Genomic DNA, 17,947 nt, shown 5'->3' with positions numbered 1-17,947 from the left:
TGGCATGTCTGAGATGATAACGCTCTTGGGCTCAGGCAAATTTGCATTCTTGTTTGAGAGCTGTGCTTTCAAGTCAAGTCATTCAGACTGGAGACAGACAGCACGTTATCTAGGCAATGCAAACCACCATTCAGCAGCGTGTGTGAGAGCTGTGGGCATGTGAGAGGGATGTAGGCATTTCTTTATACTGCTTCAAAACCCTCCCCCCTTCACACGCGTGAGAATTCCCACTGAAGCCAAAGGGACAGCGCGCATCAGTCAGTCAAGCAGGATTTGGCTCCGAGTGTGAAAAACTTCATCTCCTTTGAGATCTGCACAATTGGGGAACAGGTGGCCTCAGCATCATGGGTTCGGGACTGTTTCCAAAGCACGGCCAGGTGCAGCTGTGCTCTCCCTGACTCTCGTTTAGAAGAGAACATCCTGGGCAGCCAGAGATGCAGGGACAGCAGGTTGTTCCTCCAGTTAAGACAAAATTGAGCCAGGAGGCAATGAAAAAAAAGAAAACAAAGGCTGGTTCTGATTTCCTGAGCGATCTCATACGAGTCATTCAGCCTCTTTGTGCCGTGGCTTAATAATGCTGATACCTATGGGTGTTGTGAGGAGAAAGCAATTACAACTTGTGAAGTGCACTGGCCTTTTTGGAGGGAAGGTACTATATCAGATCCCAGTGCTGGGCACCTCCTGCAAAACACGGGCGGCCCCGCCATTGTCAATTGTTTGTACATGGTGCATGCGCACACATGCACTGAGCAAGAGACAGTCCTTCCCCCAAAAACTTCTCCTCTAGACACAAACGGTGGCAGAAAGGAAAGATTACTTTACTACCCCTATTGTACAGCTGGGAAACTGAGGCACAGAGCGACTGAGTGACTTAACCAAGGCCCTGGAGGGAGCCTGTGGCAGAGCTGAGTATTGAATCTGGAACTCCAGAACAGTTGCTTAACCATAGGACCTTCTCTGAGGTTTTAAACCCACCTTCTTAATTTTTATTTGTAAGGCAACAAATATCTTAAAAAACCAAAGTCCCTAGTAGATAAAATTAGCTCCAACGTGTTGCCCCTTTATATCCAGTGATTTTTCATTAAACCCAGAGATTGTGGTGCGCACAAGCCAATGATAGGTGAGTGTTATTTGTTAAATGTACTGAAGATAGGCTTACCTTTCATCTGCACAAAATCGAGCTGGTGGATGGATTGCAGCAAAGGCGCACTGTCCAGGTTTAAATCAAAGTCTGTGGTCATCCTTGGGGTTAGCGTCCCTTTTCCCCACTGGTCCTCGGTCAAGTGCACTCTCCTGATCAGAGCATCGGAAATCTGATTGCAAGAAAGACTTCAGTTATTACACGCCACTCCAGCAAGTGCTTTGTGCCCTAGAAAGAGCTGGTTCTTTATGACAGTAAAAGTCAACAGGGCTTGAAATCAAAGGCTTGCCCACGTTGAGTTTTGGCGTCACTAAAGTTTCATGGTGACTTGAGTTTTGCCATTAACTTCAATGGGGCCAGGGTGTCACCCAAGGGCTCTACCAAGGCCATTCATTTTAGGTTTAGATTTTGTACAGTACTTCAAGCAGAACCAAATTATGTATCTGGAGCTACTGAGCATCTTAGTTAGGCCAAACGAATCAATGCCATCTTATAGGGGTGACCCAATGCCCAGAGACATCAATGCAAGGGCTTTCACTGGCTGCAGTGAAAAGCCCTTCTTATGAACTATTATTGTTCTTGTGAGCCACGTATTGAGTCTGTCTCCCATTAGGGTCCTGGAGGGCTGCGTGTTGTAATATTTATTCTGGAGATACAATAAGAATCTTCCTCCAAACTCTTCTCCCAGTGTCTGTGTTCCAGTGTTCTCACAGGATGAATTCATTCCTGTTTTGCTTCCTACCTTACATGCAGCCTTCTCCAGCCTGTTCAGTCTCTGACATCCATGTAAGATATTTTTTTCTCCTTACAGAGGGCCAGTTTCTGATGTCCTTGCTCACAATGAGTAGTAATTTCGCACAGTGCCATTGAAATCATGCAGAGAAAGGTGCTACTCACGTGGGTTAAGGGTATCAGGACCTGCCTCATAGCTAGTGCCGCTGCGTTTCTTGTGACGAACCAGCGGTACTCACTCTTAGAGCACAGGGATACGTCTCCCTTGTTCGGTCTTCATTGACAGGTAAAATCTCTAGAAATACACAGCTAACACAGGGTCTGATCCTCCTCATGCTACAGCGGATGGGAGTTTAGCTGCTGAGTTCCAGTGGAACAGGACTGGGCCCCAAAATACTAAGGAATCTTCTTAAGATCATGCCTATGCTAGACTGAAATTGGCAGGAAGAAAATCTCCCTAGATGACTGGGCCCAATCCAATATGCCACCTTGGAGCCCTCTTCCACGCCCCACAAATCCCTAGGATTGCATCAGCAACCTTACACTAGAAAGCAGAAGCACCCTGCTGCTGGCCATGTCTCCTCTCCTTGGCCAGGCCCCTGACATGGCTCCTATGCTGGTGGCAGGAAGGGGATGGGGATGGGGTAGAGCTTTAATAATCCTTTACAAAGTATTTTTAGACCATTATATATATATATATATACACAGAGAGAGAGAGCGAGCGCTATTATTAAGTATCACTAAGTATATATTATTAAGTATTACTAAGTATTATCTAGTGCCTAAATACTCCTGATGGGATTGGCACGTTCTTCTAATGACAACGAATATGGACCAATCAACCTGGGGCTGTATTCCTCTGTGGTGTAGCTCCACTGACTCCATCCTAGTTACACAGGGGATGAATGTGGCCTCTGGACCTGCACTCGCTCGCCCTCGCAGTCAGCCCAGCTCTTCTGTCCAAAGGCACCTGGAAGTGAACAGCCACACACCCACCTGTAAAAACCCACTGGGGTCGTTCTCTTTGATGACCTCCAAACAGTACTCCATCAGGCCTGTGGTCTGGCGCAGCTTGACTGTGCAGTGAGAGATCTGGTCTCGTACCACCTGCAACGGGATGAGGAGAGGAGTTTCCAAGTGCAGGTGGAAGCAGTGAGGGTTGAAGGGCATGCGCCCGCCCCCAAAAGGTTAACAGGGGCTTTGCCATTGGGAACAGGATCAGACCATGAAAGGATCAGACTGAAGAACTCTGTCAAAGGACGGAAGCAAAAGACTAAAGAGAACATCAAAGACAGGAGTTAAATAATTGGCCTCCAGAGCCCTGAATCCATGAAGAGCACACAACTGGATTGGATTAATTATTCAGACTAGTGGATTAGATGTATCTCTGCTCACAGCACACCATTAATACGAGGACACAACACAGAAACAGCTGAGTTACAAATAACTGTTTACTCACTATACACAACATACATGGCCCAGCTACAGATAGACACAGTCACTCTAGTAGGGATCTAGTGGCTTCTGCAGCAGAAGACAGGGAGACCCACTAGAGGGTTTCCAAAGTATTCTAAAAGGGGGCTACCTAATTCCTATCATCCTCAGCTGGTGTCGATCAGCGAAGTGACTCTGTTTCCAAGGAAGACATGCCTGTTTATCAGCTGAGGGTCTGGCCCTGTATTTTTAAACTAAACACATATAAACTTCAACATTATCGATTACTATTAGCAGTAATAACACCTAGTCCTTATCTAGCACATTTCATCAGCAGTTCTCAAAGCGCTTTTCAAAAGAGGTCAGTATCACAATCCCCAATGGGGAAACTGAGGCACAGATTGGTGAAGTGGCTTGCCTAAGGGCAACCAGGAGCAGAGCTGGGACTAGACCCAAGGTCTCCTAAGTCCCAGTCTACTGCCCTTATTTACTTACAAGGCTACACTGCCTCCTTCCCCTAGTGGTGGGCTGTAGTGAAAGTAACTTCTTCCCAAATGCCAGGGTTGTCAGTAAAAATAGGGTCCTCAGACCCCCCCCTTCCTTTATTTTAGGGCTACATCTTTCTCCATGAACTCTTTCCACCTCGGCAGAGCTCAGCCCTCCCTCTGCTTTGAGAGCTGCAGGTGGGAAGTGCTAGATAAGAACGAGGTGGCATTACAGATAGTAGCTGATAATGCTGCAGTTTATATTTTTTGATCAACATATAATCATGTCTTCAGTCTTGCACGGTGCTGAGTCAGCAACACAGGGCACATCAGAGCAGGCCCTATGTTTGCAGGATGCAACCACTGGTGTCACTGGGTAAGGAGAACCGTGGAAACACATGCAAATTAATCCACAGATCTGGAGGACAGGTCAAGGTGAATTACTTAGCGCTACCCACGAATGACCAGCAAGAATCCGTCAGCAAGAACGCCTGGCACTCCACAGATACAGTCACTACCTCTCTCTTTACAGTCCCCGTAAAATCACTGCTTCTTTATGTAATTTACTCTGTGGCTCTCCAGACCATGTTCTCTATGAAGACGCATCAGTTCAACTGTAGGGGGTCCCTAGAAAGGGAAGTGCTGCATGACCCTAGTAGCAGAATACACATGGGTGCACTGACCCTGATCTGCTGAGAAAAATAGCAACAATTTATACCAGATGCCTATACAGGCAGGAAATCACAGAACATCACCATGCTGAATCCTAGAAACAGAAACATTAACATGCCCATCTTTGACCCTTCCCCATGGTCCTTTTTCACGGTGAGTCACTGGAAAGAGTCAATCTTTCTCAGCTCTGGCCCTTGGGTCTCCTGACAGTGAGTTCTGGGAGATGGCGTCAGTGCTTACGACCGACTGGCACTTCAGGGCAAAATTCTCCCCTCTGACCTTTACTGCCAATCTCTTACCTGCCGCAACGGATTTTTGCTGCATACTCTGCACTTATTCAGCATACAGGACTTCAGCTGATGTCGATGGAAGTTTTGTGCACAGGGTACGCAAGAGAGATGTTTCGCGGAGGATAAGAGATCTGTAGCACAGGTCAGTGAGAGTAATTTTATCCTTTTGGCTGAATGCTCCAATGGAAGGTCTGAGACGTTTTAAAAAAAGAGCCCAAAGCTTTGTAAAGTTCTCCTTTAGGCCTCAATCAAGCTAACCGATTCAGTAGATCCTATTTGTTTAATGTGGACAATACAATGTGAACAATGTTTAATACAGACAAAGCACAGAATCATAGAAGATTAGGAAGGGACCTCAGGAGGTCATCTAGGCCAACCCCCTGCTCAAAGCAGGACCAACCCCAACTAAATCATCCCAGCCAGGGCTTTGATGGGATGTTCCATCACCATATGCAGCAACAAACCATTTGAAAAGCCTGCAGTAAACGGAAATGGAGGTCACAGTTTCGCATTCATTGCTACAGTAGTTACACCACAGTGTCTATGCACCAGCCAGGTATGTGGATAGACAGCACTATTGGCAAGGTAGCTTCATCTGATGACAAGTGAAATGTATCACCCGAGCATCCTCATTGCTCAGATACCGTAAGGTGAAATGAAGCATGCGCTAAACTTCTGCCCATGTGACTGGCTGTTAAGAGTGCAATTACTCCTTCACGCCAATCAAGGAAATCTTGTGTTTCTCAGGTATAATTTAACCACCTATACAGAATTACATACCACACTGAAAACTGTCCAGAGCTCCATGTAACTCAGGCTGATATGCCCACATATGCAGCAATGCATTAGTTAAAGGATTGCCAACAAATAATTTTCTATATAGCTCCTGATTTGTATTGACTCTCCACAAAAACCCTTTTGCTGGTTTTATCCCTCTTTCTAGGAAAACATTATATTCAATTTGATTGCTGTGAAACTGAAGCCAGAGTAATCCCCTTTGGTTTAATTCTCTGGGTCTGAATTTGCTTTCACTTACATGGATGCAAACCAGGTCCAAGTTCACTGAAGTCAGGAATTGCACCAATGTACTGAAAAGACAACTCTAGTCTGTCCATGCACCAGCAACCCTAACCATATCAACCCAAGAGGATTCACAACTCCAGAAACAGTGTTAACTAGTGCACTGTTGAGGTAAAACCAGCAGGGGGAGCTCACACATTGTTTTTTGGTATGTTCCACTATACCAAAGTGAAAAGAACAGGAGGACTTGTGGCACCTTAGAGACTAACCAATGTATTTGAGCATGAGCTTTCGTGAGCTACAGCTCACTTCATCGGATGCTTATGCTCAAATACATTGGTTAGTCTCTAAGGTGCCACAAGTCCTCCTTTTCTTTTTGCGAATACAGACTAACACGGCTGCTAATTTGAAACCTGTCATTATACCAAAGTGGTGAATGCTAAAGTTTGCTTTTAATTTTGTGACAGCATACAGTAGTGATGGGTTATCTTTCAAGGCCAGGACATAATGCAGAGAGGCTGCCCTCACCAAGGTATGGCAATTAGAAGAGCACATCAGAGTTTTGCCCTAGACATATTAAAGATTTCCCTATAATTTGGAGGAAGATGTAATTCAATGCTAATTTGACACCCAAGTGAGCTGAAACAATTACCCTGAGAAGGAGGAGCACGGCCTACCGGCCAGGCCAGTAAACTAGAGCCCTGGGTTCTACTCCTGGCTCCGCCATTGACAAGCTGTGTGACCGTGCCCAAATCACATCCCTTCTCTGTGCCTCAGTTTCCCTCCTTTGTCTATTTAGATTGTGAGCTCTTTGGGGCAGGGACGTCTCTCACTATAGGTTTGATCCGTGCCTAGCATAGAACCTCTTAGCAAAAGTGTAATATAAATGATAATATATTGCCTATCTTCATAAAATACACTGTCTTCTAACACCAACCAGCCCCTCACACCTCTTCTATTCCTTCTGCCAGCCATTTCTCAAGAAGCTCCTCTGTATCCAGCCTTATGAACTGGGGTTTGGCTCTTGTTGTCAAAAAGCTGGTGTCTCATGGGGAGTGATGTTCCTGGCTCAGCCGCTGTTCTTTCCACAGCACGCTGCAGCGAGTGAAGGTCACGGCTTCCACTCACTTTGGTCGCTTGATATAGTTTGACATTTTAAATTAGCCAGTTTTAACGATAGCCCCATGCACAGCAGCTGTTTGCAGCAAGATGTGTGGCCCTAAACTCAGGGGGCTAAAGTCTGCTTTACCTTTTGGGGGAACAGTGTGTGAACAGATTTCCTGCCAGCCAAGGCGTCAGGCTGGTTTCCCTAGTCGCCGCAGACATGGCCTGCCTCTGCTCTGCAGTCCAGCTTTTTAAACCACTTCAGAGCATAGTTAGGGCTAGTTTACAATGGCCAGGGGAATCAAGCTCCTGCCTTGCCTGCACTGTAAAGGGGAAACAGAAGTAGGACTGGGACCCGAGAGTTTCATCGCCTGAATAAGCGGAGAGTAACTTGTTCACGGGCCAATAAAAATCTAACCCCGTCTATACCTTTAACACTGCTCCTCTGGGACTTGGCATCTCACTCCAAAGCCATCTCTGCGGCTCTCACCATTGTGTCGAGCATATTCACTTCATGTAAAGTCCTGAGACCCCGCATGGATTATCGTTAGCCCTTAGTTTCTTGGTTCTTTGGGGCTGATTCCCTGTTGCCTTGTAACCTGGTCTAGTCATTTACGTTGGGCAAAGTGGGTGTAAAAGACTTCTTCGGCCAGATTCTTGTCTCAGGTGCTTCGGTTCTAAACCCCTGTAATCTGACCGTCTTCAGTGGCGGTACACTAGGGTAAGTAAGGGGATGTCTACACTGCAATAAACAACTCATGGCTAGCCCGGGTCAGCTGATTCAGGCTCGCAGGGCTGAGGCTGCTGAGCTGCCAAATTGCAGTGTAGACATTTGGGCTTGGACTGGAACCTGGGCTTTGGGACCCTGCAAGAACAGAGGGTCCCAGAGCTTGAGCTCTGGCCCAAGCCCAAACGTCTACACTGCAGATTTGTAACTGTGCAGCTCGAGCCCCATGAACCTGAGTCAGCTTACCTGGACCAGCCGCGGCCACATCTTTTATCACAATGTAGACCCCGTGGCTTTCTCAGATTCTCTCCTCATTGGCAACCTTTCAGACGACCTGCTTCTGGCCATACAGCTGCTCTGCAGGATAAGAAGTCGCTGCCCAGTCATGGAACCTGCTCTGGTTCCTAAAGTGCACGTTGCCCACAAACACCAACACCCAGTGAACGCCACCTGAAGAGACTGTGTGTTTCTCTGTCGGTCGGACCACTGATGAGCTGTGTAATCGCCGGGCCAAATGCACATAAAAGCAGCAGCCTTCCCTTCATCCCATCCCGCTGTGAAAACGCTCCCTTGGGAAATGCATATACTGCTAGGGAGGCAACAAATATGGGATTGGAAAAACAATCTTTATCTCCTAATCTTCTTTGCGACTTAAATCTTGGTTCAGTTCTTGCTGGATAATGAATTCATGGGCTTCTCCCTACAAAGCCAATGCTTTAATAATATCATCAGTGGAACCACCATCTGCTATACCTGGCAATGCATGTAAATCTCAGATGGTTTTGTTTCGGCTAAGTGTTAAATTAAGAAAATGGTTGCAAGGAGAGACTAAGGTCAGTGGCAAGCCAGTCTAACCCAGGAGCCTACTACAGATCAGATGCCCAATGCCGGTTCACGTCAGGCTTTGTACTCTTCCTGCACTGCCTGTGTTACTCGCTGCAAAGTGGAGCACACTGAAGCGTACGTGCAACAGACAATGCGAGTGACTGTACGGGGTTGCCCTGCAGAGCGCAGGCCCTGGATGTGTGCCGATGAAGCACAAGACTGAACATGGGAATTTTAAACCTACAACATTATGCAAAGTCAAAACATTTACGGTGGTCATCAGCAGTGTGATTAGCTGGGTCTGGACCGGGTCCAACACGTTTATGAAGCAGGATTAATGAAATTCCTGCCTATGTCAATAGACACTGAGCGTTCAGCTGTGAGCATAATCGTCCTGTAACTTGGGCCCACTGCTCACACCCACAAAGCTGGACTCATCTGTGCAGGGCAGGGGAGACTGCACCAGTTTGCAACTGCAGGGCCTCCCTGTAATTCATCTGCTTGAGCAGGATGGAGCGCTGGAGCTTGCATCCCCATGGAAGGGGCTGGGGGGCTCCACCACTTCAAACCTGCAGATCCCGCCAGATTATATAAGGGCCTGATCCAAACCCCTCTACGGTCAATAGAAAGATTCTCATGGACTCCAGGGGGATTTGGAAAAGCCCAGAAGAGTCCAGCAACTCTGCTGCACGCATTACTTTGGAACGATACAAACCAAGGATACAAACCAAGCCTTGCTTAATTATGGAACATGCTGGGAAGAGGCTAATAGGATGTAACTGACTGGGTAAGTCATGTTGGGGAGTTTGGCAGTGCTGGGCTGGTTGGGAAAGAGTTCAGAGCAGCTGCTTATGATTTGGTGGTGATCTCTTTGACAACGCAAAGGGATTTTTTTTCTTTACATGCTAAAGGGGGGCACCAACCAGAACCCTCTGTTGCTAATTACTGCCTGTCATGGAGCATTTTTGTCAGCCCCTGCAGCTCACTGCAACCTTAAAATAGGCAATTTATTCCAAAAGTTTTTCTTCCCGGTAAGATAACATTAGCTGTAATTTACATTTTAATACAGCCCCTAAAAGACAATAACATCTGCACTCATCTCTGCACAAGGGTCTGCTTTCCTTTTCAGTATTCGACACTAGGTTACTGGATTTTGCAACCTTCACTACCAAACCTTGGCCCCTCAGAGGTCCAAAGGATGAGCTAGGCCGGAGCTACCACGCAGGAGGACTCCAGTTTAGGACACCCTGTGAGACTCCAACTCCTGCATGTCACCTGTGATCACTCTCAGGGCTGGTCTCCATGGTGCATTGGTCTGCACCAAAGGTGTGTAAATCTTAGTCTGCACTACTGTGTTATGAGCTAACTGGCTCATGCAGATCCTGCTGGTGTGCATGAAAAGTTCCCTAGTGCGGGTTAACATAGTACGGTTTGAAACAGAACTACATTAATGCACATTAAGAAACTTTTAGCGCATGTCAGCAGTGTCCACATAGGTCAGTTAGTGTGTGATATGCTTATGACTAAAGCATCATGTAGGCAAGCCCTCGATCTCCTGAGATGATTATTGCAACATTCAGGAAGGAATCACCCTATACAGCATTAGCCAGCAGCATTATGCTTTTTCCACTAGTGGAGGCCCATCGCCAAAGACAGCCCTCAGTTTGATGGACCAATGATTTGATCTGGCATGGAAAATCTTATGTCCCTATTAGATCTGGCTGAAAAATGGCGGTGGGGTGGGGTGGGGATGTTGATTTTTGATTTTTGGCTGAAATTCAATACTGAAAAATTGTGGTCAAAACGAGGAAAAAGTCAATGTGGAATTTCTGCTCTGGTGCCTCGTACTCCTGTTCTCCTTTATAGACTGGGTTGTCTGGTCGGACTACATCTCCCACGATGCACCATGGTCTACTCTCTTGGAGGCAGACCCTGTGCATCATGGGAGTCCTTGGCCATTGAGCAGCATGGAAGATGTAAGCCGGTGTAGGAGCCCGGCCCATAGAGGAGAATCATAGAATCACAGAACATTAAGGTTGGAAGAGACCTCAGTAGGTCATCTAGTCCAACCCCCTGCTCAAAGCAGGACCAATCCCAACTAAATCATCCCAGCCAGGGCTTTGTCAAGCCGGGCTTAAAAACCTCTAAGGATGGAGATTCCACCACCTCCCTAGGTAACCCATTCCAGGGCTTCACCACGCTCCTAGAGAAATAGTTTTTCCTAATAGCCAACCTAGACCTCCCCACTGCAATTTGAGACCATTGCTCCTTGTTCTGTCATCTGCCACCAGTGAGAACAACCTAGCCCCATCCTCTTTGGAACCCCCCTTCAGGCAGTTGAAGGCTGCTATCAAATCCCCCCTCACTCTTCTCTTCTGCAGACTAAATAAGCCCAATTCCCTCAGCCTCTCCTAGTAGTCATGTGCTCCAGCCCCCTAATCATTTCTGTTGCCCTCCGCTGGACTCTCTCCAATTTGTCCACATCCTTTCTGTAGTGGGGGGGAGACCAAAACTGGATGCAATACTCCAGATGTGGCCACACCACGGCTGAATAGATGGGAATAATCATTTCCCTTGATCTGCTGGCAATGCTTCTACTAATGCAGCCCAATATGCCGTTAGCCTTCTTGGCAACAAGGGGACACTGTTGACTCATATCCAGCTTCTCATCCACTGTAATCCCTACGTCCATTTCTGCAGAACTGCTGCTTAGCCAGTTGGTCCCAAGCCTGTAGCGGTGCATGGGATTCTTCCGTTCTAAGTGCAGGACTCTGCACTTGTCCTTGTTGAACCTTGTCAGATTTCTTTTGGACCAATCCTCCAATTTGTCTAGGTCACTCTGGACCCTATCCCTACCCTCCAGCATATCTACCACTCCTCCCAGTTTAGTGTCATCAGCAAACTTGCTGAGGGTGCAGTTCATGCCATCTTCCAGAACGTTAATGAAGATATTGAACAAGACCAGCCCCAAGACCAACCCTTGGGGCACTCCGCTCGATACCGACTGCTAACTGGACACTGAGCCGTTGATCACTACCTGTTAAGCCCAACGATCTAGCCAGCTTTCTATCCACCTTATGGTCCATACATCCAATCCATACTTTTTTAACTTGCTGGCAAGAATACTGTGGGAGACCATGTCAAAAGAATGGGAACATGCGGTACCTAAACTAAATCTCCCATAGTGCACTGCAGCGGCATTCCAAATCAAAGTATTTTGGTTTTCAGGCATTCATTTTTTGATGAAAAATTGAGAGTTTCCACAGAAAGTGGAGACTACTTGTGAAAAAATTTTCTTTACAAAATCCAATTTTCTGTCAAAACCCAATTTTGACAGAACATTTTCGAGCTGCCTTAGACTCTGAGTTAATAAGGTGATGTTCTTGGTGCCCTGAGAGAAGAGTGCCTAAATTGTTCCCTGCTCTTAAGAGCCCCTTCTCCTTTCACTGAACATCGTCCCACATACTGAGTTGAGGAAATTCCCATATCCCACCCTTCCAGAGGGAAGAACATAGCGTCAATGGCAAAGGTTGGTCCTACAGAAAAGGGGGAGGTGGGTCTGACAGTCAGCCTTACCTACTAGCCAGAAGAGCTACACCAAAATCTTGTGTCAAATCAAAAAGGGGTATGACGCACGAGCAAAGACAATACACTGCCCCCCTCTGTCTGCTGTTGGTAGTAACAGGGCCTGTGTCCTGGAGTGGAGAAGCTGAGCTCAGACATCACTGACTCATTATTATGGCCTGATGATGCTCCCAAGAGAGGCTGTTCCATAGTGCACTGTGATGACGGTAGGGGTTTCACTTATCCAATGAGATTATTTTCAAAATCCAATAGCCCAACTGGAACTTTTCACAAGAAACCCTATAAATCGAAAGCAATGGGCCCATAGGGCATCACAAGGCATTTTAATAGCCAGCCAGACTGAAAGCTAAGGCCGGTTAAATTTATTGACATTTGCCTTGTCTCTCTCTCTTGTTTAAAGCTGCTGTTCATTTCTGGCTGATATAAAAATCAAATACCTAGTGCCCCCATTAACCATTAGACCAGGGGTCGGCAACCTTTCAGAAGCGGTGTGCCGAGTCTTCATTTAGTCACTCTAATTTAAGGTTTCGCGTGTCAGTCATACATTTTAACGTTTTTAGAAGGTCTCTTTCAATAAGTCTGTAATATATAACTAAACTATGGTTGTATGCAAAGTAAATAAGGTTTTTAAAATGTTTAAGAAGCTTCATTTAAAATTAAATTAAAATGCAGAGCCCCCCGGCCCGGTGGCCAGGACCCGGGCAGTGTGAGTGCCCCTGAAAATCAGCTCGCATGCTGCCTTTGGCATGCTTGCCATAGGTTGCCTACCCTTGCATTAGAACAAATAAACAAGAGGTGGGGTAAATTCTCTATCACCTGGAGTCTTTGAACCAGCCTGGGGTGTCTCTTTCTACAAGATGTGCTCTAGGTTCCCCACAAGTTGGGCCAGATGTGTAGGGTGAAGTTTCTGGCCTGTATTATGAAGGAAGTGAAAACAGATCATCATAATGGTCCCTTCTGGTCTTAAAATCTACAGCTGAAACTAAAGAGGGGTTGTTTTCTGAAATGCAGACAGAGAAAAGGGTTATCAGTCGGGGAGGAGGGGCGCAATGCACCTTTCATGGTACAGAACTAATGAGAGCAGTGGTTAAAATGCAGGTGGAAAGAACAACTGGAAAGATTCTGACATTCAGGCCTAACTTACAATGCCTATGTGTAATTTGTACCAAGTATTTCCAGTTGGACACGTTTCAGTGGAGATCAGAGGGGGTTTGTAACTGGAATTGCAGTGGCATTAATAGTCATCACGATGCCGGAGGTACCATATGTAGGAAACTTGAATGATCTCATTTGAGATGAGATGAGATTGAGATGACCTCTCGAGGTCCCTTCCAATCCTATGATTCTACGATTTCCATCTAAGGATTTGTAAGGTGCAGTTCCGAGCCCAGATTCCAGTGCAAAATACACAAATGGAGAACAAACCAAAAAGCCCCAGAGAAGTTAGTGCTAATAAAACAACTTAGTAAAACCAGCAGAAAGCAAAGTGGTATGAGAAGGCTAGAGGCGTAAAACCTCATTACTAAAGGGACAACTCAGGGTAAAAATAAATGTTGATAGAAAGTCCATTTACATTTGACTTCTTGAACAGGTTCCCAAGCTCATTCATTTTGCAATGTCATCTCTTTCTTCTGCAATCCTTGCTGCCTCTCCGGATCAATGAGCCAGCTCTCTGCTCTAAGAAGAATGAGTCAGATGGCTTCTGAGTCAGGAGCCTTCAAGTTCAACTGCCTCTTACTACTGATCCCAGGCCTTACTCTAGAGTCTCTGCAGGATGGTCTCCTGCACTTGGTGTTAGTGCCATCTCTCCATGTGCAGGCAGAATGCCAAAATACTGTGTCCAAGACACTTGAAACCTTTTACAATCAATCCTCCCTCAGGCAGCAGAAAAATGAACTGTCCAGCCTTTAACCTCTCTTCATAGCTTTTCCCTCTCCCTTGTCCACTCTCCAGTACAGATCACCTCCACAAGGTGCTCAGATACCTCCCATGGGCACGAGCAAGATATAAAAGACTGAGAGATAATGTGGGGACTGGAGAGTTTTTGTAAAAGAAAGCACAGGAAGGTCTCATGTTAGCTGCTCAAAGGGGGGCCTGGTCTACGTCAACCTAATTATGTCAGTATCCACACTTCAGCCTTGCTCCCACCAGTGTAAGTGCCGTGCTACACCGACATCATAACTCCAGCTCCACGAGAGGCGTGGGGCTTCTGTCGGTGTAGTTAGGGCGATGCCGTGCCCATGCAGACACTGCGGGTTATTACGCTGGCGGTTGGCTGTCATCCTTGTCACTTTCACGGCTCCCTGCCCGGGCTGTGACATTGACAAGAAAGCCGCTCACAGCTGGGGCCGTCACACTGGAGTGGGAGGTGAGCTCCAGCTAGAGCCCTGCTGCCCTGCAGGGCTCTGCTGGGCTGCCACCTGGGCTCCCCACTCCTCGCTGGGTGCCCTGCTGCCCCTCCCGGGTCCCGGCTCCCCACTCCCCCTTCCAAGCTGGGCTGCTGCCTGGGTTCCGAGCTCCCTGTTCCCCGCTGGGAGCCTGGCTGCACCCGAACTCCGAGCTCCCTGCTGGGCAGCCAGGCTCCTGGCGGGGAGCTGCGTGGAGCTGAGAGTTCAGGCTCTCAGCCCCCCACATGTCAGTGGAAGCGCTGCTGGTGAGGACGTGCACCCCCGACAGAAAGGGCAACGTGGACATGAATCACCACAGTAATTACTGTAAGTCAGTAATCGGCTGTAAGTCGATCCAACATAGGTCGACTTAAGTTTGTAGTGCAGCCCAGAGTAAAGAGGCTCATTTTAATCGTGTGAGGCTCTTTGTGGTAACTTCAAGCAGAAAAAAATACTCCACGAATTCCCACCCCCACCCCAACTCCCAAAACTCTAACATTTCAGCTTGGATTTTCAAAGAACCTAAAGGAATTAGGTGCCTCATGGGAGTTAGGTAGCTAATTGCCTTAAACTTTTTTTTGGAAAAATCTCAGCTCTAATTTCTGAAGCCAGCTCCTCTGGATCCAGAAGCATTACATGAGTACAGGACGTGAACGTATTAGCCTTTCACCTCTGGAGATCTAAGGTCATACACTGGCTAAGGTCAGGAGTGGTACAAGTTTTGTGACCACAGCATAGCCCTTAACACACATCTGTCCACGTAATCAGTCTCTCCAGGGAATCTGACAATTGGGGTTCAGGGGTGAGGACTCCAGCAGCGAGGTTAGTGTAGTTACAGGTTAAAATGCATTGAGGGCAAAAGTCATCCATCCATCCAAAGGTCAGAATGGTCCACTTAAGCCTTATTATTGAGAGCGTAAGTGAGGTAGGGTTATGCTTTGGGTTGCCCCTACATGAATTTCACCCTTGGAGAACTGTGCAGAGAAGCCTGTATGTCACTCGCCCAAACTACTGGGCTTTGGACCATATTGGTCTCTTGCTTTCAGACAGCATCACATTCTGCAGCATCTTGAATTTAGAAATAAAACCAAAAGTGAGCATTAGAAAAATACAGCTGGGGGCGGGGGGGGGGGGGTTATTACAGCTAAGGATGAAGGGGGATTCTTGGGTGGTGATTTAAAATGATGCCCACCACTGCTTCTCACAAGGACAGCACTTTTTGTTTCTAAAAACTAAGTCTTTAACATGGAGCACGAATAAGGAAGGGTTTGCTCTGGAAGTTCTGATCTCCACATGCATTTTGCAATATCAGGAAAAAGGAGAGGAGCGGGGGGAAGAAGAGTGAAAAATTGTCCCATTTTAGGTAATTTTACAAATATTTCCACCCAGGGGACAAATGTGAGCTGGCTCTTTGGGCAAACGTGGCGATGTGCCGCTTTGTCAGTGAAACTGTGTGTCAGATAAATGCGGTCAGCTCGGAAGCCCTGTTAACACACATTCCGGAATGCTGCATGGGAACAGAAATTTTGGCTACATGGACAAATCGACCCAGCATACAGAGCAAAGCTCTGCTCTCTCGCCCCTTCCGCACTTATAAACAGAGCCATGGCACCTCTGCAAGCAGGTGGGTCTACCAGAAAGATCCTTTCAAGAGCTGCTGCTCGTGGCAGTGCAAACTGAGTGCCAGGTGCAGAATGCAAGTGCGAGCGGTCTGACTGAGCAATGTCTTATGCCCACTTAGTGCCCGTATAAATGACTGCAAGGGAAGGAGGAATCACGTCCTAAGCTGCACTGCCGAATGCTGGATATCTTCCCTCTTGACAGATTCCGTAACATTTCCGCCCTCTGTACAGCAATTCCAATGCTCCACCGTCTCCGTGCAAATGCTGTTGGCTTTGTTACATTTCACAGCCCATGCCAATCACAATGCTCCCTCAGGTTCAGCGGCAGCTGCGGTCCTGTCCCCTTTGGAATGACGGCTGCTCTGTAGTTTCAAGCGCAACCCTGCTTACGTTTTGCGTTCCCTTTCCATGGCGGCGGAGTTCCTGTTTGACCCTGACAGCAGTGTCAGCCCAACCGCCATTCCTGTGTCGGCACAGCGATAGCAGAGGGCAGGCTTTGGGTCCTTTGTGTTGGGGTTAGGGTTAGGGTTAAGTGATGCTCTCTGTGGCTGGACAGCGGGTGTTGCTGTCCACTCATGCCCCCGGAACGGTGACCCACTTTCCGTCTTTCCCAAGGCAGCAGCGGCTGATCCCTCAATCGGTCACTGCTAAAAATGTAGGTCCTATTCCAGTCTGAATTTGTCTAGCTTCAACTTCCAGCCATTTGCTCATGTTCAAATTTTCTCTGCTAGACTGAAGAGCCCATTCTTAAATATTTGTTCCCCATGCAGGTACTTGCAGACTGTGATCAAGTCACCCCTTAACCTTCTCTTTCTTACGGTACGTAGATTGAGATTCTTGAGTCTATCACTAGAAGGGATGCTTTCTAATCCTTTAATCCTTCTTGTGTGGCTCTTCTCTGAACCCTCTCCAGTTTATCAACATCCTTCTTGAATTGTGGGCACCAGAACTGGACACACTATTCCAGCAGTGGTCGCATCAGTGCCAAATAAAGCGCCCAATGACAATTCCTCAGCCCAACGGAGCAGCCCATTGGAGCAGGGGCATTTACGTGCGTGGGCTAGGGGAGTGGCAGGGGCGTGGCTGGTGGGTCTGTGAACTGCATAGCCCCATTGCCCAATACGCAGCTCTTGGGCTGGCGGTAGCAGCCATGGCACAACTGAAGAGGTGCCCCATGCATGCCCCATCTCTGGCCTCCAGGGGAAGGATGCTACCAGACCGCCATGCTGTGTTTATTTATCCAGGCTTTATGCAAAGGGTGAGCATACCAACTTAACAATGCAAAAGCCCCATGACACGTGTATACACACGCGTTGCATAGGACTCTGTCGCACAATTAAGACAAAACCATATTATGTAACACTCCCAGATCATCTTCAAAGTACCAGTTCTGCTACCTTTATTACTTATTCCCTAGCATGTGAACTAAAAGGAACAGTCTAGTCGTTTAGTCTAAAAATGTGACCTACATTGAAACTGCTACTGATCCGCGGAGGATGGCCGCTGGATTTGAAAGACCAATTGCTTTGGAGAGTCCACCCCACAGCAGTAAGAAATTAAAACCAGCGTTCAATTGTCACTGGTACTGGGGGACCTGGAATATGGCATGAGCCCTTCTTGCCGGCTCTTTGAACCCAGTCGCATCGGGCAACCTTCCCTCTTCCCAGGAGCCTTTGCTGCAGCTGCATTCACAGACCAGCCCTGGCCAACATTTTCACATGTGGCTGCCCGCAGTAAGGCCCCTAAATAGAAGTGGCCGGTGGGAAGTTGCTGGGAGTTGTGGGGACGCAGCACGTCAGAAAGGGAGAGCGCTTTTAGATGGGTGCCTAAGTAGGAATGTAAGTGCCTGGCTTTAGGGAGCCAAGTCTGAAAATTCAGGCTGTGTTTAGAGTTTAAAAGAGTCCCATTTGTGGCTGGGTATTT

At 47.4% G+C, this 17,947-nt stretch overlaps 1 protein-coding gene across 16 annotated transcripts in view; it reads right to left on the bottom strand.

The window, feature by feature from the left end:
* The window catches only part of TRIM9 (tripartite motif containing 9), a 128,635-nt gene that overhangs the window by 36,957 nt on the left and 73,731 nt on the right, over positions 1–17,947 (bottom strand). For all 16 annotated transcript variants that reach the window (XR_012159620.1, XM_073350161.1, XM_073350165.1 and 13 more), the window contains exons 4-5: positions 2,870–2,980; positions 1,160–1,313 (exon numbers count right to left, since the gene is read on the bottom strand). Coding sequence is in view for 15 of the 16 variants with exons in the window: in XM_073350161.1 (XP_073206262.1) it covers positions 1,160–1,313; positions 2,870–2,980 (265 nt within the window). In the remaining variant the exon portion in view is untranslated. The remainder of the gene's footprint in view (positions 1–1,159; positions 1,314–2,869; positions 2,981–17,947) is intronic.

The sequence above is a fragment of the Lepidochelys kempii genome, chromosome 6, assembly GCF_965140265.1.
Source record: "Lepidochelys kempii isolate rLepKem1 chromosome 6, rLepKem1.hap2, whole genome shotgun sequence".
NCBI lineage: Eukaryota > Metazoa > Chordata > Testudines > Cheloniidae > Lepidochelys > Lepidochelys kempii.
The sequence above is the reverse complement of the archived record's forward strand: the minus strand, read 5'-3'. Positions and strand labels throughout refer to the sequence as shown.